The sequence below is a fragment of the Rhineura floridana genome, chromosome 2 (genome assembly GCF_030035675.1).
Source record: "Rhineura floridana isolate rRhiFlo1 chromosome 2, rRhiFlo1.hap2, whole genome shotgun sequence".
NCBI lineage: Eukaryota > Metazoa > Chordata > Lepidosauria > Squamata > Rhineuridae > Rhineura > Rhineura floridana.
The window spans coordinates 162,410,379-162,428,508 of record NC_084481.1 but is presented as its reverse complement, the minus strand read 5'-3'; the positions used below and the strand labels follow the sequence as shown (position 1 = coordinate 162,428,508).

Sequence of the window (18,130 nt, the reverse complement as noted above, 5' to 3'; positions counted from 1 at the left end):
CATGTCTCATAAATGCTTGAACATAGTAAAATCCACAACCAATTAAAACCACGAAGAACAATAATCTCTGTTGAACTTTGGCCACGGAATGAAGCAAATGGGGACAGAGCCATGTTTTGACTGTGTTTCAATCCATGGATGCTAGGCTTACAGCCCAAGAAGCTCATTTCAAAGAAAGTTCCAGGTCATAAGAGTTTGGATCTAGAGTTTGTCCACTGTTTGAGCTTTCCAGTTCAGACACACATACCACCAGTTCAGACACACATACGATCAATGAAAGGTAGCCACTATTTACCTCCTCTACTAGTATTATATGCTATAAGAATGGGAAAAAGTTACCATATGAAAAATAAAACCATAAAAAAGCATTAGTTTGTCCAATAAGCTGGGTCATGTATGCATATAAAAACCAGTGTAATAATGGGAATTTGGGGATATTTACATCATATTGTGGCTTTAAATACCTTGTCACATGTTCTGTGTCCTCATGCCCTGACACAAGATATATAGAAAGAAAATCTCAGTTACAAACCATAGTATAATATGTTGCAGTGCTATGCAAAAGTTAAACAAAACTCCTGCCCAGTTTTCATCAACTGTTTAGCTACCAATGCGGAATTTCTAGATGTGTCTAAACGCAGAGTTTCCAAAAACAGGGGAAATAGTATCCTTGCTCCATCCAACATACATAATTCCCCATAAAAAGAACAGGAAGGAGATGAAGGAAGAAATATATGGCTAAAGATGACAAATGTCAAAATGGCAAGGAAGGTACAGGAACAGTGCTGTAAGCTATTCAACTATTAAAGTTTAATCATGTATTTTAAAATGAAATTTTGATACAACTTAGTAAGAAATATAATGACTAGCCAGTTAACTGAGAAAACATACTTAAAACTGAACAGTGATTATACAGAGAAAGTCAGTTGCAATTAAAAGCTGCACCTCTTGAAATCAATTAGGCTAAAGTTGTTGTCTTGCAGAAAAAGCTGAACTTAACAATTTCCAAGTTGTTTAGAATGTTCTTAGGTTTCTGATTTTAATTACTGACAAATACATTTTTTATAATCAGCAAGTATTTGCCAAAGGATCTCAAACATTTCAACATCATTTGGGTCAACTAAGTTTCTTTAGAATGGGGCTGATGTTGGATAACAATTGCTGACTGGGAAAAATAGAACTGCAATCCCATTAGTTTCTGTATATTCAACAAGTGGAAGACATTGTTCATTATTTGTTAAATTGCCCATTGTATGATGTGCCTAGACAGAAATTCTTGGCCCATCATATTTACACCTCGTCGGATAAATCCACCCAGGAACAGGTCGTAGAGCTTTTATGTGATAATCAGAATCACGTGACGTTAGCCGTAGCCAACTTTGCGTTGGTTGCCAGGAAGGTGCGGGCGACCCATATTCAGAAATATAAAATCTCCTGAGCACTTTCTTATTTCTGTACTTTGGCTCATTTTATTTGCATGTTGTTTTAACTGTAACTGTTACTGTTAAATTGACGACATTGCAGCCGATCTTGTGTTGGTGGCCAAGAAGTCGCATGTGGCTCATATGCAGAATCATAATATTCTTTGAGTATTTCTGCACTTCTGTATCTTGGCCTATTTTAATTCTATGTTGTTTTAATTGTTAAAATTGTTGTATTTTCCAATGGTCTATGGCTGAATGCAATAAACCGAAATTGAATCGAATCGAATCACTTTTCAATTCAAGCCTATTAGCAACAAGGAAATTGTCTGATCATTAGTATATCTAGCTCATTATTGTCTACACTAACTAGAGCGGCTCTCTAAGATTTCAGGCAAGGGACATTCCCAACCCCACCTGCAGAATGAGCCAACGACTTTCTGTATGCAAGGAAGGTGCTCTACCAGTGAATTTTGTTCCTTTCCCAAAGCTTGTCCAAAGTTCAGGTTTGGGCCTCAGCATAAGGCAGTTTCACATGCTCATTCCTTCATTAGAAATATTTATTTCAGAAATTTATTTGCCAATAAATAAATCAGTACTGAATAGTTTTAAGAATTTTTTTGAACAAATGTATTGGGGGGGGGGACCAGGACATTAGGTTTCTCTAAAGGACTCTTAATATATTTTTAAAATCTGCACATAATATGAAATGTTGAGAATATTTTCTAATTTCATCATATATATATATATTATTAAACATTTGTAGTATACATGGATACACTACATACAGGAGTACTTGTATACATATGTGCACAGGACACAAGTGGGATAGATATTATTTGCAGTTAGTTTTGCAGGTGTAATACTGAAATGTCTTGATTGACCAGTACAAAACACTTCCTCAATTTTGGTTCTACATGGTTTACTTTAAATTTGTACATTTGAATTTTATTAGTATGATCAGTTCCATATAGTTTAATTGTCATGCACGAACCCCCTGAAGAAAGAGAGAACATAAATATCACAAACACACCGTGCTTGCGCATACATAGCAAATGAAAAGCTTTGAAAGAACTGGTGAACAAACAAAAAATATTTCTCACCCTTGTAACCTGGTAATACCAAAGATATTTGTCACTAAATTAAAATACACATTCTTCAGTTAGGCCCATCTCCCTAACAGTTCCAATTTTTGTGTCCTGGAACAAGTGACATTATGGAAGAATAACGGCTACAGAACACAATTACATTCCCAGTGTTACTCACAGAACACCCGTCTACTCTCATATTCTGAACACTAGTTTTTGTTTTTAAAACCAGGTTGTAAATTGCTTTGGGACTTTTTAGTGGGAAGCAATATATACACTTAATAAACCTAATCTAATTTAACATGATATAGATTATTATATTTAAAAGCCACAGATATAATCATGATACAGCAAAAGAGGATTGCTAGTTAAGTGTAAGTTAAGCACTGCTTCTGGTTTAAAAGGGTATTCATAAAAGGGGATCTGCTTTATAATCAGTACAACTTCACTGTAAAGATATCGGACTTGCAGGATCTCATTCCAAGAAACCAGAGTCTGAGCAAGATTATAAACATGAAAAGATTTGGTTAGAATCCAAATTCAAGGCTATCACGAACTCCAACCTGAGTGAATTGCATACTTCTGAATTAAACTACTTTTTAGAAAATGCTGCCAATGCTAACTGAAACAATACGTTAAAAGAATCTTCACTCAAGTACAAATGAGACTTTCTGGAATACATTAGCCCCCTCCCTTTCCCCCCACCCCAAATATCTCCCTTGCAGGTGCATGAGTGTGAAGGAGGTTGGGGAATATTCTTCAAAGACTTTGTGATCCAATCTAGTCAGTCAGTGCACTTCTGCAAAAGACAGCACAATTCTTTGGTTGGTGTGAAAGGCTGTCCCTTGCACAGACAGCTGGAAGTAACTTTGACCCCTGATGACAGGATTCAAAGCCTCTTCTGTTTGGCTTTTTGATTTCTGATTGACACATTCACTGCTGGCTGGCGATAAACGCCATTGTGAGGACAATGTTGATCCGCTCCAGCTATTTCTGTGAAGGTCTTTTTTTTTTAATAATAAACAAAACAAAAATGGTATGCTTAAATGTCTGAATAGAGTTTGAGATAGACCAAGAGGGGGCATAGTGGCTTTAAAGAGTCACTTGAAGAGTTAATTGTCTGGGTGTACAATGAGTTTATTCTGACCACAGACAAAGCATCCTCTCTTTCTGGAAACAGCTCCTTAAAAAGGACATGTCAAAAGGACCCATCCGCTGTTGCGTTTTTCTTACAAACGGCATCCTCTGGCATTACTTTGAAAATCCTGACTCTGAAATCCCAATACGAGTACCCTAGCCTCTCTATATCCTCAAGGGTACAAACCACAAACCATTAAAGTCCAACTGCAAGTCTGCCATTTATTTGTATGGCTTTAGATTGCACCTCATTATATTCTTTTTAAATACTAACAGGTTTGGTAAGTATTCCTGAAGCTTTTTCTTCTTCCCAACCCCCCTCTGACATGGGCACCAAAGGAAGTTAGGTCTCAAATTCCATCTGGGATTAGAGAAATTACATATCTAACTACAAGTCAGAAAGATACTGAATGTGATCATCTAAAGATACTGTCCAACATGAAAGGAAATTTGCAAGGCATTATAAATATATGCCAAATCCCCAACTTCAAGCAATCCGTTACACTCTCCTTCTAGTACACTGCACTCTCCTGTCCTCCAGTGGTGCTCTCTTGGTGTCACTGGCGGACTGGTGTGGGACTGGCTTAGCTAACACTCCTCTGAGCACAGAAGGGCTAGATGGAGCTTCCAGGCCTTTCATTCCCAGATCACTAAGAACACCCTCCTCTCCCCAAAAAGTAAGGCTTTTCCAGAAATGGCAGAACGGTACCAGCTTTCCCCCTTTTTGGTGACAGCACTGTAGCTTAGGTAGGGAGAGAAGTTTGACACTGGCAGACTCAACTCATTTTTTTTTTACTTTTTAACATGACGGAATAGACTATTCTTGATAGAATGGATGGGTTTTCTATTCAGTGCAGCAAATGGAATTAGGCAATATTTCTCCCTTCATCTTGTAGTATGGTAATGATGTCTATACTATGTCTACACACATCGCCCCAAGGTATTTATTAGTGCTGGTGATCTCATGCAGATGTACAGCGTGCTCATCTAGGCAGCTACATGTCACAAGTGTCTTAAATCATCACTGGTCTCAATCAATAGCTAATACATTCAAGTTTATACATGTTATTAGGAAGTATAAAAATGTCATCAGATGAAAATGCATCTTGAAACAGAGATACCTAGCTTATGCCTAGTAGTGAACTGGCAACCAAACAAAACCCTTTCTGTAGAATTATTGGTAAAATCCAATACAACAGCCATTTTTGCAACCATTCCTAGATAACCAGACAGGTGTGTACATGTGCACACACAGTGGTAACTTTCTCCCACTCCTTACTGCAATATGTTATCATATTCTTGCCTGCTGAAGCAGAAAGAAGATTTCCCTCCTGTTAAGCACATTTGCCAGTCCAGAGTGGGACTACGACCTGAAAGTTCCAGGGTCAAATCCCAATACAGGGTTCTCCCTCTCTCTTCAAATATAGAGGGAAAAGATTGACAGAGAAAAAGCAGCCATTGTTCTTATGTAAGTAAAACCTATTTGCCTTATTAGAGCAGGACCCATAATTAATATTTCTTTTTCTAAAAAAAAAATCATGTTCTTATATTTAATGCAAGTTTTCAACAGTTTAATGCAGTTAAAGTCACCTTAGAGAACACCCTATGCCTTTAAGCTACTCTTCCCTCAGCCCAACAGTCTCTCTCCTAAGAAAGGTCTCTCTATAAAACCTCTTTACATCTGCAAGGCCTCAGGTTGCAGAGTGGGGGTGGGTAAAGCAGCGAGTTTCTCAGATCAATGGTCGTTTGAAATTCAACCATATGGCTGAAGCCCTACAGCTGCATGTGTTAATTACCACACGTGCCCCCTGCAAAGCAGTCTGTTCAACACAAAAAGAAAAACAGAAGAAAAAAAGGCTGTTCAAGAGGATTAAATAGTCCACTTTTTTTTGCCTAATTCCTCCCAGACATACAATCTGCCTTCCTTCTGACACCTGCATGCTTAGAAGCCATAATACCCCCGCCCCTGTACATCTCCAGCCATGTGCAGTGAACCTAGGCAAAACTATTGCAAAGTGTACTTTCTCTTCTCAGCCCTCTTTTCTCCCCCATCCCCCACCGTTTTCTTCTTTAGAGAACTAATTTCTGGCTGACAACCAGACTGAGTTTTGAGGGTTACAATATGCCTTTTCATTTCCTCGTAGAAGAGAATGGACACCTCGTGAATTATGTCTGTATTGCGTGTGAAGAAAGGAGAAATAAGAACAGGAAGGGTGAAAATAAACAGAGAGAAGAGTGACAGACTGAGGACGGCATACATACAAATCACAGTGTTACGTTCTCCTGACATAGCTTTTCTTTCTAGGTGGAAAGTGAACAGAGCTGCACACAGTTCAACTGGAAGTGACAACCAGGTTCACAGGTATAAATTTGACTTAATTGGATTCCATAACCAAAAAACACTAAAAAGAAACTGTCACAGTGGAACACAGTGAAGAAAGAATCAGAGGACTTCAATGGGATGGATAACACCAGGCATCATCTCTTGCCCTTTTCATAACAATTTCAGGGAAAAGGGTAAAAAAGAAGCAAGCTAACATGAGTCCATATTTTAGATGAAATTAAGTTTAATAAGTTCACTTTCTCAGTTTAGTATAACTGCCAGATATATATACCACATACTTCTCTGGCCAGAACCACACAAGTAGACTGTCACACAAGTACTTTTACTGCCTTTTATATACACACATACCCCAATATTATGGTGTTTCCTTTTAGTTAGCACTGCCTGGTCCAAAGATGAAGAACATAAGAGTTTCTTCCACTAGCTGGCTAATTAATGAACGCCTGTTGTGAATACTTAAAGGCTTATATATTGGTAAATAAATGTTTTACAATCTAAATCCTGAATCCTGGCAGGCTTTTAGCTTTTCCTTTATTGTGCCTCTCCCTCTGCAGCCACCCCAGAGAGAAAAGGATGCAACCTCTGATTCCTCTCTGCTAGACCTCTTCTAAAGAAACACAGAGGAAAGAACTCATTCTCAATGGCCATCAGAGTGTCTTTAAGAGACTTCACACCACCCACTTTCATATTTTTCTTGAATGAATGTAACCATTCCTAACCTACATTCATCAAGTTAAACAAATTAATAAATAGCTTGACACAAAAATCTAAGAGTGACATACAAATGCCGAGCCTTTTCAGACATACAATGCGTAGTCCCATAATTTTCACACGAGGGCTTTTGGGGGGAGGGGGTCAGATGCAAGACCTGCATATTCTTGTGTTCCAAAGCCCCAGTTGTGCATATATCAGGATCAATGCAGGAGGTGGTTATTCTTGCCCCTGGCTTTTTCCTCTGAAAATACATATTCAGAATGATTCAGGCCTTTACCAAAGAAATGTGCACAACCATAACTCACATATATGAGTGACTGGCCTGAGTTCCCCTGTGGCATGAGTTCTCTTACACTCAGTGTATTGTTGCATGCCTCCCCAATCTCCAAGCGGTGAGATTTCCTGGGGTCCCTGCGTTCGCCCAGGGTTTGGTTTCCTTGGGAAGAAGGTCAGTGGAGACTGTGGTGTCTTTATGAAACATGATTTATTAACACACATTCCAACCTGAGCTTAGGATGGAGGGATTCAAGGCATCAGCAGTCCAATATTCAGCTTTTCCATCAGTGTTACAGGAGACATCCTAAAGCCATGGTGCAGAGAGCCAGTCTCTCTGCTTGCCGCTAGTTCCCAGCCATTCTCAGACCCAACTCTAAACACAAACCCCTCCTAGGCCCCAGGAGGCGGGGAGGCTCTCCTGAAGATTTTCAATGACAAAAGGATCTTCCTGGCCCACTCATCAATTGTTGGGCACCTAATAGATCCACTAGCAAACCTGGCCACTCTATTAGCTTAACAAAAGAAGCTCATCTGACCAGCAGAGCGACCTTCTCACCCCAAGGCACAGGATTCCAAATCGGAGGCTGGAAGGGGACTCATAGAAATTATCCATTTCATCCCCCAAACTCACAACAGTATGAACTCTTGAGTTTTCCAACTGCTTAACTGCTTTAACTTTGAAATTGCTGGCCCGTTCATTTAGCCCAAGGGGAAAATAGGTGATCTTACATTGCCATCAAAATCCCTGCTGGGAAAGGAATGATCACATCACATTTCAGTTCAATAAACAATTCCTTTTGTGAAAAGACTCTCCATGTGTAGTCAAAAGGATTATCTATTGACTCTGGAACTTTTGGAATTTGCTAACCATCACAACGGTGGATTGCTAGATTCCCACTGAGTTAACAGTGGGTGATTTAGTGCCTGAGGCATGCACCTGTTTGCCTTTCATGCTTACAAAAATATGTTGTGCTAACTCCCAACCTAGATATTCAGAAAAATCACATTTAAAGGTATGTGAGCTAACCATGTAATATTCTGTACAATGATGCTGTTAACACAAACAGGAAGGAACATGCTCTGCTGACTCTCCAAGAAGGAGGGTGCGGATACTGGCTGCATTTTAAATATACTGGATTCAATATTTTTTGACAGAAAAGGTAAAACCCAAAAATTATTGTAAAAAATACAGAATTAAGCATTTGACAAGACTGGAGGTGGCCTCAGGCAAAGCTCAGACAGACAGTTATCCTGTGTTGTCTATGATCAAGCAAGAAATATGGGCAGAACAAAGCAGAGTCAAAAGGTAAAATGAAGTGAAGCAGCACATTAAGAAGATCCCAGGTACCAGAATATGGTCTGAAGGTACACCTGATTGAAGCGAAACAGGTTTGGGTCTGATTAGTGTGTGGATGGGTGACTACCTAGGATCCACATGCACCCAATTAAAAAAGAAAATTGGGATATAAATGTAAGAAAATTAAGATGGGGGAAATCTAGATAAAGCAGAGAACAAATCACAGTGAACTATCAAATTGGGATATGGAAGCTGAATTGTTTTATAGGCAAAAAATGGAAGAACACTAATACGAATGGAGCAACTGTAGTAATGGGGAATTCTTATATTCAAACAATAAACAAATATATATTCTTTGGTAATTATAAGGTTATAATATTTCTAATAGTGTAGCAGGCCAGCTGTCTCTTTTGCCTACTAAGCTGGAATGCATGAAATGGTTGGCACAGCTTCAGCTCTCTAAGGTAAGATAAAAGGAACAAAAGACTAGTACTGAACATCTCGGTATCTCCAAGACGTAGGACGGATTGCAGTAGCTGAAATGGATTAGCTCATTAGCTGGAGTACTAAGCTCATAGGAAAATGTACTGGTATGTGAAGTGCTGAACGTTACCAAATTGGCTAAGAAAATAACGTAGGCAGTGTACCCTCTATGTAATGCTTATGTAATGTCTATGTAATGCTGATGTGTAACGTCCCAATTGGTATATGCTAAAGTCTTTGTCCTGGAATGTATAAAAACCCAGGCAAGCAGTGCCAGCTCTCCACTCACTCAGAGGGAGACTGACCGTGCATACACTCGTCACCAATAAAGGCCTAACTTTGCTGTAAGCTTGTGTCTTCAGTTTCCTCAAGGACCCCCGGTCCAGCAAACCTCAAAATTCCCTGTCAGTTCCATTCAAAGCAAGCTCACAGAGCTCAAGGCAGGATGTGATGTTCCTGTGTCTCTGGGATTACCATCTCCTGATTCCTGATCAGGAAATCCCCAGGAAGTCTGCCTCAGCTTGGGTCAGATATGCCCTCTGAACCACAAGCCTTAGCCCCACCACCTTTTCACCAAAAGGTGACCACTGGTGTAATCTCTTTGTAAAACTGGTATAGGTGTAGGTACAAAATAGGACCTTAGCATTTAGCACTCTTGACCAAGCTGGCACATGGGATTTTGAATCCAACAAATAAACTTGATTATATACAAGATGTTAAATGTGATAGTAAATGAATTAAGTTATGGTTCCTATCCTACTTACCTATCCTACCCCACTAATCCCAATCAAATTCTACCCCAAACCCACAGCCCTTCTAATTAGATGTTCTCTTCTTGACCCCTAATCCTATCTAACTCTATCAAACCGCAATGGCTTTTCTCTTCAAAACTCCCCTCAGAATTCTCACTCACACATCCCCTCCCACCTGTCAATCATACCTCAACTGCACCTACTAACATTCTATTAACACTTTCTTACCTGAACACAATTTCAAAACAGTTTTAATCATATAAATAATTCTGATTTCATAACAAACGACAATCATCTGAAGACAAAGCCTACATTCAAGCCAAGGGTAGACATTTAGACAATTTCTAAACCAAGGAAGCACTGTGGAAGTTTTAACACATTTATGATTTGATTGACAGGTGTCAGGAAACCTAAGGATGAAAGTTAACAATTTGAAGAAGGTATGATTAAGGGGAGGGAGGTATTATCTCCCTCCCTCAAGCATCACCAAACTGCATGAAACATAGAAAATTGTACTCTTTTTTTGGATCATCTAGGAACATGAAAGCCTTGTTCTGCATGTATCTCTTTGAAGTTAAGATAGAACTATGCACTCTCTTTAATAATTAGGCAGGGAAAAACTAGTTTGAAGACTACTGGAAATGAAAAAAAACCCTGACAATTTATTTTCAGGACTGATAGTAAGACAAACAAATTGGAAAGTTCAATGAAAGGGCAGTGCCAAAAGGATGGAGACAGACATAAAAATATTGTTAAGCTTCAGTAAATTCACCATTTAGCACATGGCAGAAAAGAGCTGATCTGATCTGCTTTTTGACAAGGCAAACTGCAAAATGGATTCAGCTTAGAATGGGCAGATTTCTGGTCCGGGCCTCAATGCAATCAACAACACAAAACAGCTACAGAAGAAGGCAAGTGTTTTATCAGTTCAATCAACAGAAGGCACAGTAGAAAACTGAGGTTAATTTTTCTCTAGTGAACAACAGAATTCTTGTTGAAGGATGCACAAGAGAATTAACAAATCACACGGAGAGGAGTATCAAGCCCAGGACTGCCTTTTCCTCCTTAAGCACATCATCACCTTCCACAAAAACCTCCCCCTGAAACAAGAGAAGATTAGAATCTTTTGGTTTCACATATATATAGTGGCAAATTAATTGTAGCCTATTTAGAGAGAGGCCCAAATTTCCACTACTAACAGAAATACATGCTAACACATCTTTTATGAGATAATTATAAAGGAAATGCCACCAGACTCCAGTCTTACGTGGAATGGAAGCAGCTGCCCAGCCCTTTTGTGGAACAGCTGTGAGGGAAGCTGAGGATGTGGAACATTATATCCCTCAGTTCTTCTTAACTTCCCTGCCCTGCTTCACAAAATGCTAGCCCTGCAAATGCTGACTTCCGTGACAGCACTACAGGAGGAGTCATTTCCAACAGCCCTCGCTTGATTCATCTGATAGTCTTGCAGATACACACACCCCCATTTGAACTAGTGGAGCAAGCACTAGAAGATGTGTCTTAAAGCTTGGGCTGCAGGGGCTGACATCATTGAAGTAATGGCCCCAATCTTGACATTAGATCACTTTTAAAAAAAATTTTAAAATTGCCTTGCTAAAGTTCTTCTATCTTGTCAAGATTTTTTTCCCCCAATAGTGACCGACCAAATGGTCCCTGGATATGGAAGCTCCCATTTGGCCATTATGCATAATCACCCTCATGGCTGACCCATACATAATGCCTGCTGACTTCCATCATAACTCATCTTAAGGAATTACAACTGCAGCTGTGTTCCAACTGCCTGTATTTTTCACTTTGCTAAAATTCTGGAAAGGTGGAATCATCAGTTAGAAGCACTGCAAATCATATGCATGTGTTTAAATGCATCCATTACAAGCCATAACAATATATATAAAAATATCTTTAAGATGAAAAAGGAATTTTTTAAAAATCCAAAATAAAACAACCTCAACACCATATTGATAATTCCCAAAGACAAGTATTTAATATCAGTATTCCAGCTAAACCAGGAACATTACAGCCTTCCCTAACCTGGTGCCCTCCGGGTACTTTGGACTACAACTCCCACCAGCCTCACCTAATAGGGCTATGCTGGTTGGGGCTGATGAGAGTTGTAGTATATGACATCTGGAAGGCACTAGAAATTGAGGAAAGCTGAATATCTCTACTAAGCAACTTGAGATTTTTAGGTTTACTGTCCTTATTTTAGCAACTCATACTACAAAAGCTGATATTTATGTGTTATCTCTTTTGTCTCCTAAAAGATAGACTTACAAAGAATTGTATATAAAATTTCCTATAGAATTGAATGCAACAATCTAGCTTTTATATCTTAAGTGAAGAGGCAGAAACAGTAAAGTAGCACTTTATTTTCTATAAAACCACGCAACACAAATAGCAAAAACTGCATGCAAAACTATTTTTTCAGTCTCTCTCCTTCATTAAGCACTTCATTAAGTACCTTATACCAAGGTGAGAAGCTGGTGGACTGAACTAGGAATCTCTCTTGTAAAAATATTCAGAACTGTTCTGCCAGTTGGTGCAGAATTGCTCATGGAAAATGCAAGAAAGCTTGAAGTTGCATAGTTCAACAGTACTTTGATTTGACCTGATTATTCCCCTGTTGAAGTCAAGAAAAATAGTCAAAATACTTACAAGGCAATGATGTCACTGATCTCAAAAAGAAATTACATTATGCCAACATGCAGTACTTCAGAAAATCCCACACTTGAAACAGTTGGCCCATAACTAAAAATGCATGTTCATCACTGCTATAGATCTGTGCTCACAATACACACGCCTTCTATTCTTTCACTCTTGGAACGTACTGAGAGTCTTCAAGATTGACATAATTTATGAGGTCTATCCTGCAGCTTCTGGTTTAAATATTCTTATCAGATGAAAGCAGCACTTATGACTCAGAACCTGATACCATGGCATCATTTGGATTATAATAATGTTTTTGAGGTTATGAAAAGTTCCAAGATGGCTCAAAGAAAATGACGGGAAAACCCTGAATTGGGGGGGGGGGGAATCCACTTCATTAGAGCACAGAACTCTACTCACCTTTTCTCCCAGAATTACCCTGTCCTAATGGCCTGTCAGTTACTGAACCTTAAAAAAGAAGGAAACAAGCAAATATATTATTTAAGGGATTGAGTAGGCAAAATATTCATAGATACACTGTCTCAACAAATTTGGCCAAATCTATAGGCACAAATTTGGCACATTTGTCTCAGATGCCATGCCTGAAAGAGCACCCAGACAAGTACCCACACACACACACACACACACACACCCAATCCCCAAAAAACTTGCTACTTCACCTGCCACTTTTGTACCGGACCAGTCATTTTATAGAATCCAATTTGAGATATACAAGCTTACTAACTGCAAGAAGAAGCTACAGAGAGTGGGAGGTACCTAAAAGACCAGCATTGCGATCTGATGGAGTGACAGACTGTACAGCAAGAATGGAATGTGGTACGTTTTGATACTGCATGGCCAGATACAACAACTCAGCACAGATGTTGGGGAGGTGCCCAAGACTGGAGCACGAGATGACAGCTGGCCTTCTGTCAAGGTTGCTGCATTTTACCTGCATTTTACTTTCAAATATTTTTTGCCAGCAACTAGATTTTGGTCTATCAGTACCCCTCTATGGAATCCTATGGTACTAACCACTTAGGATAGAGAGAACGAGAATTATTTTTTGTAGTGAAAAGCGAGGCAGGATCCCTGCTAGATTGTTCAGTTTCTGTCATAGGAAGAAATTAATACATTGCAAGTGCAGGGGCAAAAACAAATTTCCAGAAGACACCTAGATGTAATGAGGAGGTTTAGTGTGGCATGCCCCATTCCCCGTTTCATAATTCTTGTCTCATACCTCTGATCTATGGGGTGCTTATGGGTTTTGCAAACTTCTTGCATAGTACAAGGACTCTAAGAAAGCTCTGTTTAGAACAGTGAGCTCAAATTTGCAGGCTGCCTGACGTTTTTCACTCTGCCTAGGACAACAGAGGCTGGGAAAGACTGTTTAATTAGCCAAAAAATGAACTCATTACAGGGGTGGGGTAAGTCTTCATAGCTGTATTCTCAGCAAGCCAGAACAGCTCTAAGGCCATTGTAAGATAAATAAACATCAAAAGTGTGAGATCTAAAGACACTTGCCCCTGGGAAAGATAAAAATCTCACAGGTATAGGTGCCACCTGTGCCCCCTCCCAGAGGGTCTTTTGGGTATAAATAAAGGACCCTTGATCTGGGCAGATAAGCTAGAAGACTCGGCACCAACCTGCAGGGAAAGAATGGCACGGTGTAATTCTAACCAGGGCCGTAAGGGATCACTTTGTCTGCTGTCTGGGGGCTTCCAGCAGGGGGAAATAGAGAACTTAAGAGATTTGTGCTCATTAGTTGCTGTGTTTTAGTGCCTGTCTGCAGCAACCAATAGCTTTTGCTTCAATAAAACACTAAATATTCCTTCTTCACAAGTGTGTTTCATGGTCATTCAGATTCTGAACTTTCTTGCCACAGGGAAAGGGAAAAAACCTTTGGCAAAACAGCAAGTGTTTTCTGAAGTCTTGTATGGCCTAAACCCATTTTATTTTATCCGTAAGCATTTCTGTGCTCCTAACCAACTTTTTTACAAGTACCTAGTCAAATGTATTTTTTAAAATAATATTTCAAATTCTCTATATGGAAAGCGTCCCACTAGGGCAGCATCAAAAGACTATTTTTGCTATTAATAATATATTCAGTGAAAGTTATTGAATGATATGCCACTGAATGGATAGAGCCATAGGCATCTGTAATATAACTATGGTTGTATGTGGCTACATTAGAACACATGCTGGAAACAATGAACATCGGTTATCATGATCAAAAAGTCTTGTAAATGTGGAGCAAATTCAAAATGCATTACTCTTTTCTATTCATTTTCTCTGATGGCCAGGACCATTTGCAACATATAATAAAGCTGAGCAGCAAATTAATAACAGCTCTCAAGCACCACTCAAAACTGATCTAGTCACAAGATGCAGCAATCATTGCCAACTATTATTACACTTGGGATTCTCCAAATACAGTGCTAATTTTGAGTTGTACGAATAGGTCTGAGTACTTTGAATTAAAAGTCAAAAAGCTTGTCCCCTCATCTTCCTACTTCAGCACCAGAAGAAGCAAACAATTTTTCTCAGCCCTCAGTACCTGAACATACAGGAGTTTTGTTCTGTACAGAAGAACCACTGATGGGTTTGCCATCTGGAGTGACACACCAGCAATATCCAGTATAGGTATGGCACTGCACCTGTGTGGGAAAAAAGAAGCTTACTAGTTACTAGTTTCCCAGTGTTCATCCAACAACTGAATGCGAGCATGAAAGCTTTTGTGCCAGTGCAGAAATTATACAGCAAAAAGAATAAATATTTTCAGGAGGGAAGAGAAAAATGTCTCTTTTGAGCATTTTAATATAATGGCTTGTTAAGTCCCCCAGTCTAACCAATATTATAAGCCACGACAGTGGCTGTATACTATAGCCAGCATTGATTTTTTGCATTCTGCAATGTTAATTGAAAATACTCCCATGCCATTCTGATGCTTCCCATAACCTCATTTAAAAACAAAACCTTACAAAACTTATAGTCCTGAACACAGAAACGCTTGCTTAACAACCCTCTAAATTTTCATGGTGATACACAAAGCAGTCAAAGAAAATCGAGAGTTCAAAGTGTAAAAAGAGAGAGAAAAAATCCAGACCCCTTTTGGAGTTTTTCTGTCAGAGTTCTCATAATTTGTTGAAATTAATTAAAAATCAGCCGTGTTCACAGAATACCTGTAATGCTATTACTGACCTTGCCCCACACTCTGACCTTCATCTTCTGCAGTTTAAAAGTTTAAAAAACACCTAGCTGATTTTTAATTAATTTAAGAAATTTAGCATTACAGTCAATGATAAGCCTGGGCATGCTCAGTAAGAACCAATTGTCAGTGTTATAAAAGCCAGCTAATCAGGGGGCCACACCCACACCAGACAAGAACACCAACAAACATACAAAAATGTAATTCTCCATCTTTGGAGATGGCAGGTGTTGCCACCACTCACCATATGCTCAGAGGCACACATTACACCAAATTCTTCCAAGCTACATAGGAAGTGCATTGGACTGTGAAAGACCAATCCAAATTGTGTTTGCATTTTTACAAATTTGTAGGGCAGTACAGTATTTCAGAGAGGAGACCAGGTCTCCTGCTCCCCTGGTGCATTCACTATAGCTGCCCAATTTCCCTCCTTTTTAAAATTTGATAGAAATATCTGTTGGCTATAGATAGGCAAAAAAACCCTTGCGGTTTAAGAACGTATTAGTGAATACTAAGTAGAACAACTGGTCCATTTAGCCCAGGGCTTGTCAACAAGCTACCTGCAGGTACATATACACCCCACAGAGGCTTCCCTGGCACCCACATAGTTCCCTCTCCCTGCTAAAATTAGACTTACTTACTTAATAAATTTATATCCCACCCTTCCTCCCAGGAGGAGGCCAGGGCAGCAAACCGCTCAGGGAGCTCTGGCTGTGGGGCGGTATATAAATACAATAAATAAATAATAAATAAACAAAAACACTAAAAACACTCTAAAACATGTTAAAACATCTTTTAGAAAATTCAAATAAAGCATCTTTAGAAACAAGTTTTCTTTTTTAAAAGCTTTAAAAACATCTTAAAAAGTAACTCCAACACCGAAGCAGACTGGGATAAGGTCTCTACTTCAAAGGCTTGTTGAAAGAGGTGTCTTCAGTAGGCACTGAAAAGATAACAGAGATGATGCCTGTATAATATTGTTGCAATATTTAAGGGGAGGGAATTCCAAAGGGTAAGGGCCACAACACTAAAGGTCCGCTTTCTCTGTTGTGCAGAACGGATCTCCTCATCAGATGGTATCTGCAGGAGGCCCTCACCTGCAGAGCGCAGTGATCGACTGGTGTATAAAGGGGTAAGATGATCTTTCAGGTATCCTGGTCCCAGGCTGCATAGGGCTTTGTATGCCAAAACTACAATCTTGAACTTGGCCCGGTAACTTATGAGCAGCCAATGCAATTCTTTCATCAGCGGGGTTGCATATTGGTGATACCCTGCCCGCCTTTTGCACCAGCTGCAGCTTCCATATCAATCTCAAGGGCAGCCCCACATACAGCACATTACAGTAAACCAGCCTGGAGGTTACCAGTACATGGACAACAGTGGTCAGGCTATCCTGGTCCAGGAACAAACATAGCTGTCTAACCAGCTGAAGCTGGTAAAAGGCACTCCTAGCCACTGAGGTCACCTGGGCCTCTAGCAACAAAGATGGATTCAGGAGCACCCCCAGACTATGAACCTGCTATTTCAGAAGGAGTACGACCTCATCCAAAGCAGGCAGTTGACCAATTATCCGAACTCGGGAAACAGCAACCCACAGCGCCTCCGCCTTGCTAGGAAACTCAGTTTATTGACCCTCATCCAGCCCACCACCAGGCCTCCCCTGATTCAGATGTTACAGAGAAATAGAGCTGGGTATCACCAGTATACTGCTGACACCTTGCCCCCAAATCTCCTGATGACCACTCCCAAACACTTCATATAGATGTTAAACAGCAATGGGGACAAGATGTTACCTTGAGGCACCCCACAGCAAAACTGCCAGGAGCCAAAAACCAATCAGCCAATACTATTCTCTGAAAATAACCCTGAAGATAAGATCAGAACCACTGTAAAACAGTGCCTAATAGGTCCATCTCACCAAGTCAGCTCAGATGAATACCATGGTCAATGGTATCAAAAGCCGCTGAGAGATCAAGTAAGAATAACAGGGTCGCACTCCCCCTGTCCTCCTCCTGATGAAGGTCATCTATCAGGGTAAAGGCTGATTCAGTCCCATAACCAGGCCTGAACCCAAATTAGATAATCTGTTTCATCCAAGAATACCTGCAACTGCTGTGCCACAACCCTCTCAATAATCTTTCCTAAACAGTGGCTATTTGTGACTGGGTGGTAGTTGTAACAAACTAATAGTCCAGGATGGGTGCTTCAGGATTTTTAGGAGATCACCGCCTCTTTCAGGGTGACTGGACCACTCCCTTCTACAAATACACACTGACCATACTCTGGATCCTCTTGGGTCATACTCCCTTGACAAGCTTTAATAAGCCAAGATTTGAAAGAGGCATTCTATTGCAGCCAATAGAATAGGTTACAGTGTGTGCTTGTCTGCAGTATGGGCAGTTTCTCCGGTTTGCAAATGTGCCTATAGACCCCAAAAGGCTGGTGACCTCTCACCTAGGCCAATATGATCCACTGTGACAGCAGCTCATCATATTTTCAGACATTAAAGTGTTTCATATCACCTGCTCCCAGTGGAGGCTGGCCTACTGGGGTAAAGCCATCTCAATAAGAATGTCAAGCAATTTTTTAAAAATCCCCCAAAATCTCAAAGCCACTCACTTTTTCTTTTTCCATACACATTTTATACTTTTATTTGAATTCAGAGAAGCTCTGCAAACATTTCTGTCAGTCTTCTACTCTCTGGCCAATGAGCTCTATGCACCACTTAGCCACTTCTAATCCA

The 18,130-nt window shown here is 39.9% G+C and overlaps 1 protein-coding gene across 4 annotated transcripts in view; it reads right to left on the bottom strand.

Annotated features, from left to right (window-relative positions):
- SMOC1 (SPARC related modular calcium binding 1) overlaps nt 1–18,130 on the bottom strand; it is a 128,221-nt gene that overhangs the window by 52,624 nt on the left and 57,467 nt on the right. For all 4 annotated transcript variants that reach the window (XM_061611151.1, XM_061611152.1, XM_061611155.1 and 1 more), the window contains exons 4-5: nt 14,737–14,836; nt 12,600–12,647 (exon numbers count right to left, since the gene is read on the bottom strand). In XM_061611151.1, the coding sequence (XP_061467135.1) occupies nt 12,600–12,647; nt 14,737–14,836 (148 nt within the window). The remainder of the gene's footprint in view (nt 1–12,599; nt 12,648–14,736; nt 14,837–18,130) is intronic.